A 16330-nucleotide genomic window follows, 5' to 3' on the forward strand; every position below is an offset into this window, starting at 1 on the left:
TCTAGCTGAAGAGGAGCACTTTAGCTGAAGAGGAATACTCTGGGTCCTGGGAATGAATGGGAGGTAGCACAGTGGGGGAAGAACGCTGGAAGGCCAGGTAGGGGTGCGGAGCCTAGGGACTAGTAGTAGGGAATGGTGGGGAAACCAACAAGGTGTTTTCAGGTTTGGAATATATTAAGTTTCTTTCTTTCTCAACAGAATTTTGCTATACAGCCCAGGCTGACCTCAAACAAGCAATCCCCAGCTTCCGCCGTCCAGGTAGCTGCAATCTCAGGTGTGGGTCATAGCACCCGGCAGCCACCTAGTTTCTCAGACTGAGTCTGTGTCTCATTTTTATTTCCCCTTTCTGTGTCAATCCCAAAGATGTGAGAAGAAAGACCACCAACCCTAGTCAAATCACCACTGCCAAATTAATTACAGCAAGCAGTGAACTAAAACAAGCTTTTTTCATTTGTGTACACGGGCTGTCTCCCCCTAGGGTGGGGTTCAGCCTTGGATGTAGGGAAGTTAAGGTTTTTCTAGGGTAGGGTTCCCAAGTGGAGGATTTGGCGGGTAAGTAGGCAGGGCTCAGAAGCACAGCATAAGCACAGGCGACCTTCTGAAACAGATATGACCGCAGGGTGGTCATGGTAAGGTGGTTGTTTTTAGCTAAGTCTCAGAACCCTGGGACTTATGACTGAGGTGCCTGTTTACCTATCAAAGAGGATACTGGCCAGACCCCCAGCATCCTTCAGTACCTGTGGCTCCTCCCAGCACCTTTCACCTTGCCCCTTACCCTTAACATCCCACTCTCCTTGGCTAGGCTTCCGCTTCCCTGTCCCCAGCCTGATTCCTATATAACTCAGCCATTTTGGCCACTGCCACAAATTCTGGGCCACCATTGCCCCTGCACATCGTGCAGGCAGGACAAATTGCAGGTCAAAGGCTTTGTGGCTGGTTGGTGCCTCTGGATATTTCTACGAAGGCATTTCCAGAGGGGTTTAACTGCAGGGGGAGTGGGGTGGAGGAGCGGGGAAGGCCCATCCTGAACTGGGTAGCAAGATCCTAAGAGCTGGAGTCCCAAAGTAAATAAACACAAGAGATGATGCAGAGCACCACAGCACGGCATCTGGCTCCCTGCTTACTGCCTGTGGGTGCAGTGTGCCCAGCTGCCTCTCAGAGCAGCTGCCCACATAGCTCTCCCCATCATGATACAATGTACAGCTCAGACTGTGCTGGAGCAAACCTTTCCATAAATTGCTTCAGTGAGCACAACAATAAAAGTAACTCATACAGAAACATGGTACTGAGGACTGGCCACTGCTGGGATAAAGGTGACCCTGCAGCTCCTAGGCCTTTGGAAATGGTTTGGGGTTAGGAGAGGAAGATTTTGGCAAGAGCAATCCTGGAATGCTCTCACCAAGAGTTTTGTAAGCCGTTATGGTATGAGTCTAGAGGACCAACATCCTGACATAGTAACTGCTGTGCTCATTGAGTTTCAGAGGGAAACATGGTAGCACCATTCTTGTTACACCCTGGCTACACTCTGCTCACACCAGGAGAACTTGTGTAGGCATACATTTTTTTGCAACCTACTTTTAGCCCACCACCCAGCAGAGGCAGTGGAAGAGAAAAGTTATTAGCATATGGGGGGAAGTGGACTTGTTCAGCAATAGTTCTTTGGGGGCAAGCTCAATCGTCTTGGGCAGTAGTTCAGTCCCATAGCAAACACCAAATGCAACTTAGCAGCTGCACACCAGTCCTCTAGGCAGGCAGACACCAGGTACGAACCGGCAGCTACAGCCCAGGCCTTTCGGCAAGCAGATACCAGGAAGCTGTAGTTCAATCCTGAAGAAACCACCAGGCTCGCCAACCAGCCTGAGGTGAGGCCGCAGAAGAAGCAAACTGCCACAGGAACCTCACAAGCAGTTCTTGGGTGAGATTCTCTCAGTGGCAGCTTTACCACAAGTTGAGCTCAACAAGAAATATAAGCGAATCAGTACATGTGTGTCTTTAGCAAAGAATAGCAAGGCAGAACAAACCAAACCAAGGCTCAGTGCTCGGCTCTCGCTGTCTGTGGGTCATATTTATATACTCCTTCATCAAGAGTCCTTTTACGTGTTTGCTATAGCCAAACATCCTTTCACCTGTCTGCTTCAGGAAAGCAGTCTTTCCCGTGTCTGCTTTAGCAAGACATCCTTTCACCTGTGTGCCCCAGCAAAATATCATTTGACATAACTAACTTTCCAAAGAACGAGAAGTTTCCACTTCAAACTTGACTGGGGCTGAATTAACGAGTGATGGACTAATTTGGAGGTGGAGAAAATATCATCACAACATGGTGTCTAGGCTATAGTCATGGTTTCTGCTCACTAATCTTATCCAGCTTTACAGGGAGCAGGGCAACAGGAAAGGTGTCCTGCGGGCAAGACCCCGTCTACTGAGACACCAGTCTGTGAAAATTCAAACTTGAAAGTCTAAATTGGGAATGCCCCTGAAAATGTTCACTGTTTGAAAACAGAACCTAACTAGATTCTGTTTTCCCAGGTGTTCTGGGTTGGGCCACTCGTGTGTAAAGAAGAAGGCACTGCAACGGTAATAGGAAGGGGATAGACTACATCTTGAAGCCACAGTGGAACTTGGTGGTACCTACGTGGTGGTAGTTGTACAGGCACACATAGTCTTCAAGACCAGGCAAGGTGGAGCGGGGTTAGGTTCCCTGATGAATGCCCTGGGAACCCACTGCCTGACCATGTGAACGGGATGCTGGAGTTGCAGTGCATATTGGAGGTTCTAGGGCTGTGGAGCATCTGCTGAGGAAAGCTGCAGGCAGAGAAGGGCGCTGACCCAAGAGAAAAGCTGCAGGTGCTGCCGGTGGTGAGCTGGGGCCACAGCTGCTAACAGTGCTGGGGCCCAGATGGTTCCATCATGAGTCCAGATTGCAGAGTGCTGACCTGTCTGGGTTTCAGTCTTGCTTTGGCCTGGTCTTTTGCAGCACACTTTACAGACTGAGTCACCTCTCCAGCCATTGGCCTGATCTTCCCTGCATGCCCCACACTCTATTTTGGAATGGAAATATTTACACTGTGCCATTGTATACTGTAAGTAACTTGTATTTTATTTTATAGAGACTCACAGTTAAGAGGTCACCCGAGTCTCAGAAAAGACTCTGCGCTTAGATTTTTGAATCATTTTGAAAGTGTTGAGACTTTGGGTTTTTTTTTTTTTTAAGATGAAATGACTCCCCTCTGCATTAAGATATGAACATGAAGGTAGGCATGTGGCCCCCACCTTTAATCCCAGCACTCTTCAATGCTGGCCTTGTCTACCAAGTGAGTTCTAGAACATCCAGGGCCATGGAGAGACCCTGTTTCCAAAAGCAAACAAACAAAAGAAACAAAAAAGAGAAATGACTGTGATGCAGCCAGTTGAGCTGGCCAGGCCCCCTTCTTCATGGCACCTGTGTGTAATGGCTGCAAACAGAAGCCTGCTTGGAGGGATATTCAACCTGCTGTCTGTGTGGGTTTCCCTAAGGGATCTTGGTGGCAGCTTTCTAGGGGCTATTTCTGTCTCTGACCTCAATACTATCCCCAGTCCAGGCTGCGGAGACGAGCGTGCAAGCTGCCTTTGGGAAGCTCCAGGACACAGTGGCCAGGATTCCCTTAGGCCAGATCATCAGGCCCATCTGTGTCAGGTTTCACAATGAGGAAGGTGGTTAAGGCCTTGCATAGAGGTAAGGTTCAAGTTCCCTGGCCTCTGGAAGAGCCACGCCTCAAAGAGGTGGGGCTTTACCAAGTTTAATGCAGAAGAATTGAAAGGAGTGGTAACTGACAACCAGTGCATCCCTGATGGCTATGGGGCACATATGTTCCCAGGTATAGTCCCTGGGGAGAGTGTCAGACTTTGTGGTCCTGAGAGCTTCCACTTTGCTCTCTATGCCCACTGAACCATGTTCAGTAATAAAGCTCACATCCCATCCGGTCTAAAGAATTAACATGAGACTTTAGGGAATGCTATGATTTAAAAGTGTTGTTTCAGCCGGGCGGTGGTGGCACACGCCTTTAATACCAGCACTTGGGAGGCAGAGGCAGGTGGATTTCTGAGTTCGAGGCCAGCCTGGTCTACAAAGTGAGTTCCAGGACAGCCAGGGCTACAGAGAGAAACCCTGTCTCGAAAAACTAAAAAAAAACAAAAACAAAAAAACCCCAAAAAACCCAAAAGTGTTGTTTCAAGGTTGGGGATATAGCTCAGTTGGTAGAGTGTTTATACAACACGCACAAAGCCATGGGTTTGATACCCAGCACCACACAAAACCAGGGATAATGGCACCCGGCTGTAATCCTAGCACTGGGGAGGTGGAGATGGAAGGGTGAGAAATTCAAGGCCAATCTTTTGATAACTTGAGTTTGAGACCAGCCTGGACTACAGGAGACTCTGTCTCTAAAGCCTAATGTCTGGGTGTGGTGACACACGTCATTAATCCTTACATTGGGAGGCAGAGGGAGATGGATCTCTGTGAGTTCAGGACCTACATAGCAAGTTACAGGACAGCCAAAACTACATAGAGGCTCTGTCTCAAAAACCCAAGCCAAACAAACCAAGAAAGACTGGGGATCGCTATGCTCCAGTGGCACCAGCAGCTGATGGATGCCACCGACATAAATGTGGTATGCCTGGACATCAGGTGGGCTTGTGATCTTAACCTCATTTAGAGTCACAAGACAAAACTCCATGTGTGTCTGTGGAGCTATTTCTGGAGGTTTAACTTAGATGGGAGACCACCCTAATTTCGAATGACCTTGGGCTAGGGCTACAGACTGAACAGGAAGGAGAAAGCAGGCAGATCACCAATACTTCATCTCTCTGCACTTCCAAGTTCTGGACACAGCTTGAGCAATCACCCCACACTCCTGCCACCGTGCCTTTCCTGCCATGATGTTTGTACCCCCTCACACCCCCCAAAACTCTGTGAGCTAAAATAACCCTTTCTTCCTTAAGTTGCCTTTCCTACGAGAAAAACATCTAACAAACATTGAACAGTACCCATCCAGCTCTTTACCAAACGATCCCTTGTTAGGGCTGCCCATGTGGCTTGGTGGGACAGAACTTGCCTGACACACACCAAGTATTTCATTCCTACTTAAAAAAAAAAAAAATTACCTCTTTAAGAAGAGTGCTGTGTGTGGGGGGGTATGGGGGACTTTTGGGATAGCATTGGAAATGTAAATGAGGGAAATACCTAATTAAAAAAAAATAAAATACAAAAAAAAAAAAAAGGAAGAGCGCCCAATTAATTGTCATCTGTATAGATACTAAACCACACTATATTTCGCACAACCCACCAGGCTGTGTCCTAGTTTGTTTTTAATTGCTGTGATCAAAACACTGTAACTAAAGGCGACCTGGGAAGCAAAGGGTCTATTTCATCTTATAACTTTCAAGTCACTGTCTATTACCGAGGAAAGTTGGGGCAAGAACCTCAAGGCAGGCACTGGAGCAGAGGCCAAGCAAAGCTCTAGCTTGCTTACCCTGCTGTCATTTACAAAAGAGGACCACCTGCCCTGGGATGGGTAGTACCGCCCACAGTAGGCTTAGACCTCCCACATCTATCCAAACAACAAAATACACCCCAGACTTGCCTGCCAACCAGTCTGAAGGAGGCATTTTCTCAACTGAGCGCGAAGATTCTAGCTAGTTTCAAGTTGACAAACCTCTAACAAGCATACTGTATACCAGAAAACTTTGTTTTGGGAGCGATAAAGCAAATACATGCTCGTTAAATAAGTAACAGTATATTATGAAGAGAAGACTTGAAACTTGTCAGGGTCGTCCATTTGACACTTAAATTCAGGATGTCAGGCATGCTGGGCAAACGCTCTTCCAGGGAGCTCCTCCAGCCAGAGCTGCTCCACTTTTGTGCCCCTCAAAGAAGGCATGAAAGAGCTATTATAGAGTCCAGTCTCCCTAGCTTTCCGGGGCATCTCTCACAGCCCCCAAGTCCGGACGTCTCCTGTTCTCTGGGAACTAGTTCTTTCTTTCAAAACAGTTCCCTCAGGGAACACTGTCCTCTGAAAAGGATTCGGTTGGTTTGCTGGCTACCCACGACTGACCCCAGCAGTCTAGATGGAGTTCATCTGGCGTAAGCAACTGGCGCCGCTCCTTCTCTCCTAAGGAGTGTTTCCTTAGGAACGCGGCCACCATCCTGCATCTCCCCCTTAGACAGGAATCTTCGGGATTCTACTGTACGCCACATCCCCCCCCCCCAGTTCGAGCAAACTCTCCAACATGTGTGCTTAGCAAAGGGCCTGACCGAATCCCTTATCTGAAAACACTGGCAAATAAAACAATACAAGATTTGGTCCAGAGACACCCACTAAGGTTAGTGCTAATAACGAATGCACGGCGGCCCCGCCCCTCCCAGCGTCGCCTGGGCGGGGTCTCAGCACAAGCCCCGCCCTCCCGCTGCTTTTTCCAACCGGGAAACCTCCGCGGTTCCTATAATTAACACTGCCTGGTGCCTCCCTAAGCGCTTCTGCCAACCCGGAAAGCTGTATTTCCGGCTCCCCGCAAAATGGTTTCCACTAAGGCGCACGGCCACGCCCCTTCCACTTACGCGTCCAGGACGAACCGGAAAAGATCGTCCAACCCTTCGTTCGCAACCCGGAAGTAGATGTGTCTCACGGAAGCCGGCTTTGGCCCTGCGGCTCCTGCCGTCGCCGCGGAGAAATTGTTGGAGCTGGCAGCCTAGGAATGGTGAGACCCCGCGACTCGTCTCCTAGTGTTCTGAGTAGACCTGGAGGGTGAAGTGGAGCTTCCCAACGTGCCTCGGGGCACAACCCCACAACAAGATTTGGGGCCCCGCCCCGGTATCGCCCGAGAAATCTGCGCATGCGTAAGTCCGATCGGGCTAGGCTCTGGCCTGCGGCATTACGCATGCGCACAGGTGGCATGCTTGAGGTGGGATGAGAATTGTCTGGGAGTTGTCCTGGTTCGCTACCACCGGCCTGTGGGCCTCAGAGCCAGATGGCGAGGTCGATGCAGTAGTATGGAGCCGAAGAGCTGACTAAATTACCACTGCTCCCCAGAGTCCCTGAAACAGACCTGCCCTGATCCCTCACCTTAGGGGTGCCCTGTCGGGAGGAGGGAAGGGAAGGAGAGCAAACACTTTGCCTTAGTTGCTCGTGGGGCTGGACACCTGCACCCCCCCTCTTCTGTGGTACCCACCGAGCTGGGGGCATGGAGCGTCCTTACGGGCGGAGCCAGAACTTTGCGAGAGGCCGGAGTCAGGAGGGGGCGGGGCCTGCTCACAGCCCGCCTGCAAACCCGGTACCTGGTTCCCTGGGTTAGAAGCGGGGCTGCCAAAGCGCTGGGTATTCACACAGTTCCCAAACCACTTTTTAATCGTCAGAAGGAACCACCCACTTTAGTAAAAGCTGCACATGGAAAGGAAAGCAAAAAGATAGCGAGATACTGGGATTCTATACCTTCCCCGGCTGTGGCCTGGGGGCAGGTTGGTGCTGCTGGTTTGAGTAGACAGCTGAAGGAAAACAAATGAGTCAGGAATCCCTTGACCCTTTCTGGTTAACGTTCCAAATGCTTAATTTAGGATTCACTGGTAAAGTTAAGAGAGATCTCTGAGCCTAATATGTTTTTTTCCACATCTTTTATCATTCGCACAAAGGCCTCAGTGACTCCCACGTGGCTACTTATATTTTGTGTTTTTATTGTTTGGAGCAGAAGCTCACTATTCTATAGATAGCCCTGGCTTGCTCCGTAGACGAGGCTGGCCTTAAAGTCAACAGAGATCCACCAGCCTCTGCCTCTGCCTCTACCTCCGCCTCCACATACTGGGATTAACTGTCAGAGCCGTCAGACCAGGCAATAGCTACTAATGGTTAGGTGCAATTGAGAGTAGAGCTTTTTTGCCTCTTCCCACTCCGTATGTCCTCCCTACCTCAGACAGGGTGCACGAGTGCCCGAGGATAAGGGATTGGTCAATCAGTAGGTTTGGCCTGTTGGAAACCCGAGCCTGAGGGAGCCTTACCTCTCCTTTGCAGACTCTCTTCTCAGCATCCAAGCTCGCTTGGTCAGAACCCTTGGATGAGCCTGTGGGACCCTTCCTCCTAGCCCTGTGGTTTGGAGCCGGAGGCTTTGGGACTGTGAGAGGATGGACAAAGGTAGTGTGAGGCCCGGCCATCTCCCCAAGCTCTCGGGCGCCAGGCAGCCCCTGACTCTACCCCTTGCCGAGTGTCTCTCGGTCCTGGCTGGGCAATGCCACCTACCACCACCACCACCCCCCCAGGGCCAGCACCACCTATGTGCCTCTCGGTAAAGCCACAATTGCCTCAGTTGCCGTGGAGCTGCTGCTCTTTGGCATGATGCATTTTGATGGTCAAGGGAGCAGTTATGCTCAGAACCCACCCCGTGTGTCGGCCTCATCAGTCTGACCTGAGCACCTGTGCTGCACCCCATGACCCGTGGCACCAGGATAACTGCCTAGCGTGGAAGGTCTGGGCCAGGTCTGAGCCCAGATGGGATCTGGATGGCCAAGAAGGAATGCCCGCCTCAAAGACCAAGCCTCAGGGAGGCCGGGCAAGGACTGAGGGGCTGACACAAGGGTCCATGCACGGAGGTCACCCTTTCTCTTTCCTAGATTCTCAGGGGCTGCTAGACTCTTCCCTGATGGCGTCAGGCACAGCCAGCCGCTCTGAGGATGAGGAGTCACTGGCAGGGCAGAAGCGAGCCTCCTCCCAGGCCCTGGGCACTATCCCCAAACGCAGAAGCTCCTCCAGGTAGCCTGGGCTCAGAGTGCCTGGGAAGGGGAGGCATGTGGGGTTAGGCACACCCATGCTAGCCTTGGTTTGAAATGGTCTTCTGAGCCTGCCTGGGGTCCAAAGAAAGCCTTGTGCTTTTCCTTTACCTCCTCTGCCGGTGCGTCCGGATGGCACGGAGGACGGGGAGTGAGGGGTTCCATCTCTGTTGAAAGGTTGCCTGTCACCTCAGAGGACTAGAACTTGTCTTTTCCATGTCCACTGAGCCAGACACTGCTGGAAAGTGAAGGCAGTTAGTTCCCAAGGGGAGTCTGCCCTGTGGAAGTGGGTGTGGTACCAGTAGTTAACCCTGCAGGACCTTCCACAGGTTCATCAAAAGGAAGAAATTTGACGATGAACTGGTAGAGAGCAGCCTGGCCAAATCCTCCACCCGGGTGAAGGGGGCCGGTGGTGTGGAGTCAGGCCGTTGCTCAGGGAGCGAGCCCTCCTCTAGTGAGAAGAAGAAGGTAAGGGGCTGGGCAACTGGGTGAGGCCTGCCAGGGACTGCACTGCCCAGCCCCCATCCCAGACCCCTCCCTCCTGTCTCTCCTGCTCCCTCCCTTGCTGCATCCCTCGCTTGCCAGTGCATCCTGGATCGTATTCCGTGTGGGAGGCAGGGAGCTCGTATCTATTCTGGGAGCAGACAGCTTGTTCCCAGCATTGCAGGGTGTAAAAATAACCCGCAGGTGGCACTGCTCTGGCCCCAGACAGGGCAGCAGCAAGAGTAGTTTCCTGGCATCCCCCCACCCGCCCTCCTTTTTGGGGCTGAAGGTGCCACAAGCAGAGAGAGGACCCCACCCAGTCAAGAACGATAGACAAGGACTTGGGCGGGGGTAGGCATTAGAAAGCTCTGCTCTCTCTAGGGCTGGAGAGATGGCTCAGTGGTTAAAGCGCCAACTGCTCTTCCAAAGGTCCTGAGTTCAAATCCCAGCAACCACATGGTGGCTCACAACCATGAGATTTGATGCCCTCTTCTGGTGTGTTGGAAGACAGCTACAGTGTACTTACATATAATAAATAAATAAATCCTTAAAAAAAAAAAAAAAAAAGAAAGCTCCGCTCTCAGCTTGGCTCCCTGGTGTTGTCGGAGCCTGCGGCTATCACAGTATGTGATGCAGTAGGTCCGAAGCCCCAGCTCTTCTGACACCAGCTCTGAGTTCACTGTGGTCCCGTCCTGTACCCAGGTATCCAAGGCTCCCAGTACTCCTGTACCTCCCAGCCCTGCCCCAACCCCTGGGCTGACCAAGCGTGTGAAGAAAAGCAAACAGCCACTTCAGGTGACCAAGGATCTGGGCCGATGGAAGCCTGCAGATGACCTCCTTCTCATCAATGCTGTGCTGCAGGTACCCACCATGGGACTGGGGCTCCCTCCCTCCTGTCCTCCAATTTCCAGTCCCCATACTAGCTTAGCAGAACCCTGTGGCTTCCAAGGGAAGGATTCTTCCCAGTGCTGGGCTGGAGCAAACCGTTCTGGGGTCTTGCAGACTAATGACCTGACATCTGTCCACCTGGGTGTGAAGTTCAGCTGCCGCTTCACCCTTCGGGAAGTTCAGGAGCGCTGGTACGCCCTGCTCTACGACCCTGTCATCTCCAAGTGAGTGAGCTGGCTTCAGCAGAGGGGAGGGCTGGGGCCCCCCAAATTTGCAACTTGGTATAGGAGGACCAGATTCAACCAGGGCCCAAAGGAGGGTCTTGGGAGACAGGGCCATGGGGCTTTGTAGCCTCTGGGTTAACCTGGGGACCTACTGGGCATTCTGGAGTATCTCCTTTCTTTAACCTCTGCTAGTCCCAGATGGAGGTCAGCGTCCTGGCATGGGACATAAATGCCTACAAATGCCAGGAGCCTCAGTTTCACCAGTATGTGCCTTGGGTCACTTCTGAACTGTCCACACTGGCCTCTCACAGAAGAGGGATCTGGGGCTGGAGAGATGGTTCAGTGGGTAAGAGCACCCGACTGTTCTTCCGAAGGTCCGGAGTTCAAATCCCAGCAACCACATGGTGGCTCACAACCATCCATAACAAGATCTGACTCCCTCTTCTGGAGTGTCTGAAGTCAGCTACAGTGTACTTACATATAATAAATAAATAAATAAATAGTCTATAAAAAAAAAAAAAAGAGGGCTGGTGAGATGGCTCAGTGGGTAAGAGCACCCGACTGCTCTTCCAAAGGTCCAGAGTTCAAATCCCAGCAACCACATGGTGACTCACAACCATCCATAACGAGATCTGGCGCCCTCTTCTGGAGTGTCTGAAGACAGCTACAGTGTACTTACATATAATGAATAAATAAATCTTTAAAAAAAAAAAAAAAAAAAAAAAAAGAACAGGGATCTGACGTTCCCGTACTCACTCAGGAGGCAGAGGCAGTTGGCTGAGTTGGAGGCTAGCCTGCTCTACAGAGTGAGAGAAGCTCTGTCTCTAAAACAAATGAGAGACAGACACTGACATAAAGCCCCAAGACCCTTCTAGTTTTAGCAAAGTTGTAAGTGAGCTCTTGCACTACATACCATACTCCTCCTCGGTTACTTAATTCAGTGTCCTCAGAGCTTGGCTTGAATCTCAACACCCATCTTCTCCTCCTCCACAGCCCTGCCGCCTACTCAAGCTGTAGCCATAGTCCCGAGAGACCAGAAAATGGCTTGGCCTCAGCTTGGGAAAAGGAGGCCGTGGGCAGTGGGTAATGAGGAAGGGCTGGGAAGAGAGTTGCAGAGGATCCCAGGCTGTCTCAGAAGCCGGCCTCTTGTCTGCTTGCTTTGAGCTGGGTGGAGTCAGAGAGTATGGTTCTCGGTCCCGGGCTCCCTCATTGGACCTTGCCCTGGTTATTTCTACCACAGACCTCTAGGCTCAGAATCTCTACATTCCAAAGGCTTATAGGTTTTGCGGGGAGTAGGAACCCCAGATTACTTGGCGCCTTCCTTCCTTTCTTTCTTCCCATGTGCAGGCTGGCTTGCCAGGCCATGAGGCAGTTACATCCAGAAGCCATTGCAGCCATTCAGAGCAAGGCCCTGTTCAGCAAGGCTGAGGAGCAGCTGCTGAGCAAAGTCGGATCAGTAAGTGGGCAGGGCACGCGCTGGGCCGAGGGAAACCGGCAGTGTAGGGAGTCCTGTCTGTCCTGGATGGGGTCTGCACACATCTGCAGGGGTCTTGATGGAAACCATGCCTGGCCCCTGGTGACTGTTGCTTTTTCCAGTTCCTTGGCCTGGGGACAGGGATGGGGTAGAAATGAGGAAACCCAGGCATGAAGAGAATGTTTCTGATCTCCAGAGCAGCCAGCCCACCTTGGAGACCTTCCAGGACTTGCTGCATAGACACCCTGATGCCTTCTACCTGGCTCGTACTGCCAAGGCTCTGCAGGCCCACTGGCAGCTCATGAAACAGTATTACTTACTCGAGGATCAGACAGGTAACGGGCGCCCCAGGAGCTGTCGGGAGCAGTCGGGTGTTCAGGTGTGGGAACAAGTGCTGCAGGTGCAGCTGCCTGCCAGCGTCCTGTGAGAGAGTTCTCAGCAGCCCCGTGTGTGTCCTCCTCACCTCCATCTGCCAAAACAGCAGCAGCAGAACCTGCTGCCCTGTAGTGCTGGCAGGGCCTTTGGCATCGTGGAATGGGGAGCCAGCCTGCCTGCTATCCTGAGCCAAAAGTCCAAATAGTAGTTAGTGTTACTGCTTCTTGTTTGGGTTTTTTGTTGTTGTTTTGTTTCTTGACATATTTGGCCATCACATGAACAGTATGTTAGTGTATTATTTATGGGGAGCCTGAAAACTGGAGCAAACTGGGCATGTCGTCTCTAGTCACTTCCCCCCACGATTTCTCACCCCGGCTTTCTTTCCAGCCTGCATCCTCCTTCCATTGCCTTGCTCCTGGACCAGGGAGTCTGTGTGGTCAGGTGGTTTACCCCTAAAATCCCCAACAGGACTTCATATTTAGGCCCCATCCATCCTCTTCCCTAAGGGCTGGGATGCCTTCTGCCACCTGTCTCACCACCAAGCTAGGAAAGCCACCGGGTTGGACTGTAGGAGGCCTGTAGGGGGACTGGTGACCCAGCTTCTGGTTCGTAGGGTTCAGGCCCACTCTTCGTGGCAAAATCCACTGCCTGCTGTACTGTGCACCACCATAGCTCTTCCTGCTGCCTGGGAATAAAGCCTTCCTTGCCCTAGCATGCTCCTGCAGCTCAAGTTCAGAAAGATGGCCACAGCGGGATGGTCGGACATGTGTCCCCTGCTGATAGTGCTCCGGGGGCTTGCCGTCCTACCCATCATGTAATCCTCACAGGACGTTTGGTAGACAGCATTTTATTTTACTGTTTTAAAGCCAGCTTGTTCCCTCTTTTTTTTTTTTTTTTTTTTTTAAAGATCTATTCATTTATTATATGTAAGTACACTGTAGCTGTCTTCAGACACTCCAGAAGAGGGCACCAGATCTTGTTACAGATGGTTGTGAGCCACCATGTGGTTGCTGGGATTTGAACTCTGGACCTTCAGAAGAGCAGTCGGGTGCTCTTACCCACTGAGCCATCTCACCAGCCCGTTCCCTCTTTTTGTTGTTGCTGTTTTGGGTTGTTTTGTTTTGAGTCTTGGTTTTCTACAGCTCAGGCTGACCTCTTGCCTCTGTCTCCCAAGAGCTGGAACTATAGGTGTGCAGCACCACATCTGCTGCTTTTGTCATGATTCTGGAAATTGTTCTATTCCCTGAAAGTCGCACGCGTGTGTGTGTGTGTGTGTGTGTGTGTGTGTGTGAAATAATCTCCCCCAAGGGTTTGAGTTTCTCATTTGTTGCTTAGAGCTGGGTGTCCCCAGGCTCAGGCAGCTTGCTTGGCTTAGCTAGCAGGTTAGTCACACATTTAGAGCCCTGAGTTTCAAGAAGACCTGGTGGAAGGCGGCTTGGTGGGAGTGGACAACCTACTCCTCTGTCCGCACAGTCTGACAGGGTAGAGCTGAGCTGCCTGTGCATACCCCACCCACCCTCAGCTGTAGCTGCTGGCTGCCCTGCAGAGCAGCTCCGCAGGGAGGGGGCACCTCTAGCCAAGCTCTAATGTTCTGGGCACCCCCTCCTCTTCCATTCTAGCCAGAGACAGTTGAAAACTTTGACGAAACAACATACTTGATAGGTTCTAATATTAATTATCCTGCTCCATTTCATCCTTTGAAAACAATAAAGCTAATTGCAGGGCCCATAAGGAGGTCATTCTCTGTAGACTGAGGTAGCAGCAGCTCTCAGTCAGTGCCTTCTAGTGGGACATGTCTCTTGGTTGGCCAGAAGGCTGGGGGACAGTTTGGTCGTGGCTGTGCCCTGACTTGGGTCAGAGTTTAGTCTGCCTCTGTTACTCTCCTCACATGTACAAGGGAGCTGGGCAGCCCTCCCGCTTAGTTTAAGACTTGACAAGTGAGCCTGCCATGTAACAGAAGCCCATGTAGGTCAGCTATAGTTTTGTCTTGACCCACCTCTGTCCCAAGGATGCGTTGTGTCAAGTCAGAGTGTTGGCTGCTTGGGACTGTGATCCCTCTGTGGCTCTGGCTGCAGCAGGGCTGTGTCCTTCCCCCTGGCTGCTCCACTCGCCTGGCTGTGGGGCAGCTGGGGCTGGAGGAGGAACCTCCACATTTATACGCCGTTGTTGTCTATTCAGTGCAGCCACTGCCTAAGGGGGACCAAGTGCTCAACTTCTCAGATGCAGAGGACCTGATTGACGACAGTAAGCTCAAGTGAGTTCCTGGAGAGGGTTGACTCCATGTTGTCGGGCACACCAGGCTGCCCAGCAGGCGCTTCAGTTGCAGCTGCTGGGCTTAGCCACCCTGCTGCACCCTCTCCTGTGGGGGCCGCTTTAGCTCACTGCCTTCCCGTTCCCTCCACCGTAGTCCCAGGGCTAGGCCAAGGCTTTGAACAACTTTCTGAGCCTCTTGGCTGAGAAGCCTGGGGTGCTGTGGTGGGCCAGCACCTCAGGGGCCTGCTAGTGACAAATCCTTTTTGATACTCAGGGACATGCGAGATGAAGTCCTGGAACATGGTAAGTCTGCCCTGCTGAGGACGGGGTGGGAACAGAGGGGACCAGTTCAAGGTGCTGGTGGCACCAGAGTCTCCTCTTCTTTCACTTCACCTCAGAGCTGACAGTGGCTGACCGGCGCCAGAAACGAGAGATCCGGCAGCTGGAACAGGAACTGCATAAGTGGCAGGTGCTAGTGGACAGCATCACAGGTGAGGCGACTCGGGGACAGTGCTCCCTGGCACCTCTGTCCCATGGAACCTGTCCCGTGCCTGGCTGGCTATGCTGTTGACTAGGGCCATGCCCTGCTGTCCCGCCCCAGCCCTTACGTGGTCTTTGCTGCTACTTTGCTGACCCTGCTCCTCTCTCAGGCATGAGCTCTCCAGACTTCGACAACCAGACCCTGGCCGTGCTACGGGGCCGCATGGTGCGGTACCTAATGCGCTCTCGTGAGGTGAGACAGGCTGTCACTGTCCCCGCCCTGCCTAGGCACCCACCCTCTCTATTGTCCCTTTCTCTACCCAGTCCTTGATTTCTTGTCTTTCCCTGGCCTGTGTGGGGCTTGTTTTCCTCATTCCTTGACCGAGCCCTCACCTCCACCATTTTCCCAGATAACCCTGGGCAGAGCAACCAAGGACAACCAGATAGACGTGGACCTGTCTCTGGAGGGTCCGGCTTGGAAGATCTCCCGAAAGCAAGGTGTGCCCACTCTGCCAGCCCCAGAAGCAGGAGGGAGCTCCTCTGAGCCCTAAGCCATGGGGCCTAGAGAATCCTTAGGACTTACTGATGAAGGCCAAAGGAGTTGGCGCTTTGAGATCTCTACCTTGGGGCCTCGAGTGCCTGCATGCCTTCATACCCAAGAAGCAGAGGGACACTTGGCTGTCTCCTGTTTGTCACCGTCTTGTCATTTCTTTTACTTTCTGCCTCTACAGGTGTCATCAAGCTGAAAAACAATGGTGACTTCTTCATTGCCAACGAGGGCCGGCGGCCCATCTATATCGATGGGCGACCTGTGCTGTGTGGCTCCAAGTGGCGCCTCAGCAACAACTCTGTGGTGGAGGTGAGTCAGGGGTGGAGGACAGCGTCTCACCTGCTGCCTGACAGACTGGGCCATGGGTGTGCCTCTGTCCCTCCTCTAGACTCAGCCATCTTTCTCTCCTGCCCAGATCGCCAGCCTGCGATTCGTCTTCCTCATCAACCAGGACCTCATTGCCCTCATCCGGGCTGAGGCTGCCAAGATTGCCCCACAGTGAGGCGGGAGCAGAAACCATGGCATTCTCCAGCCTCAGTTTCCCTGTCATTCCAGCTCCCTTGAGCTGGGAACTCAGGCTCCTGGAAAACCCTTGTACCCAGAGTGGGGAGTGGAGGCCCGACTGCTGGCCCATTGATTGAGCCTTTGAGGCAAGGTGGGGTCACCATGGGGAAGCCAGGAGAGGCTGGGACCCCTGTGCCTCCCCAGAGCCAGAGCCCCACCATCGCCACCATTGTCACTCCTGTGTCTCCAGTGAGTCATCTTTAGACTCCTTTTTGTTTTTGTAAATAAAAAGTACTGAGTTCCAAAGTAGC

The 16330-nt window shown here is 52.2% G+C and overlaps 1 protein-coding gene and 1 non-coding gene across 4 annotated transcripts; both read left to right on the top strand.

Moving 5' to 3' along the window:
* Window positions 1-3397: 3397 nt before the first annotated feature.
* On the top strand, window positions 3398-3530 carry LOC115029450 (small nucleolar RNA SNORA70). Its single transcript, XR_003835027.1, has one exon. It is a non-coding gene; the product is annotated as a small nucleolar RNA SNORA70 (small nucleolar RNA).
* A 3104-nt stretch (window positions 3531-6634) lies between these two features.
* Window positions 6635-16325, top strand: Mcrs1 (microspherule protein 1). 3 transcript variants are annotated; one of them, XM_021183357.3, is made up of 15 exons: window positions 6638-6732; window positions 8037-8156; window positions 8633-8771; window positions 9118-9256; window positions 9974-10132; window positions 10274-10383; window positions 11731-11839; window positions 12054-12192; window positions 14411-14486; window positions 14760-14788; window positions 14884-14976; window positions 15136-15218; window positions 15376-15463; window positions 15697-15824; window positions 15931-16325. In XM_021183357.3, exons 2-15 carry the CDS (start codon window positions 8147-8149, stop codon window positions 16015-16017), a joined length of 1389 nt encoding a protein of 462 aa, XP_021039016.1. In that variant the 5' UTR covers window positions 6638-6732; window positions 8037-8146; the 3' UTR covers window positions 16018-16325. The 3 variants fall into 3 exon arrangements, with proteins under 3 accessions (XP_021039019.1, XP_021039016.1, XP_021039018.1); XM_021183359.3 differs by having other exon boundaries at window positions 6658-6871; XM_021183360.3 differs by lacking the exon at window positions 8037-8156 and having other exon boundaries at window positions 6635-6732.
* Window positions 16326-16330: the final 5 nt, after the last annotated feature.

This window comes from Mus caroli, unplaced genomic scaffold (assembly GCF_978045245.1).
Source record: "Mus caroli unplaced genomic scaffold, Mus_caroli_1 scaffold_16, whole genome shotgun sequence".
In the NCBI taxonomy this organism is placed as follows: Eukaryota; Metazoa; Chordata; class Mammalia; order Rodentia; family Muridae; genus Mus; species Mus caroli.

Coding starts and splice junctions, on each gene's coding strand:
- Mcrs1 (XM_021183357.3), top strand. Junction 8,772..9,117: donor AAACGCAGAAGCTCCTCCAG/GTAGCCTGGGCT, acceptor GACCTTCCACAG/GTTCATCAAAAGGAAGAAAT. Junction 14,487..14,759: donor ATTGACGACAGTAAGCTCAA/GTGAGTTCCTGG, acceptor TTTGATACTCAG/GGACATGCGAGATGAAGTCC.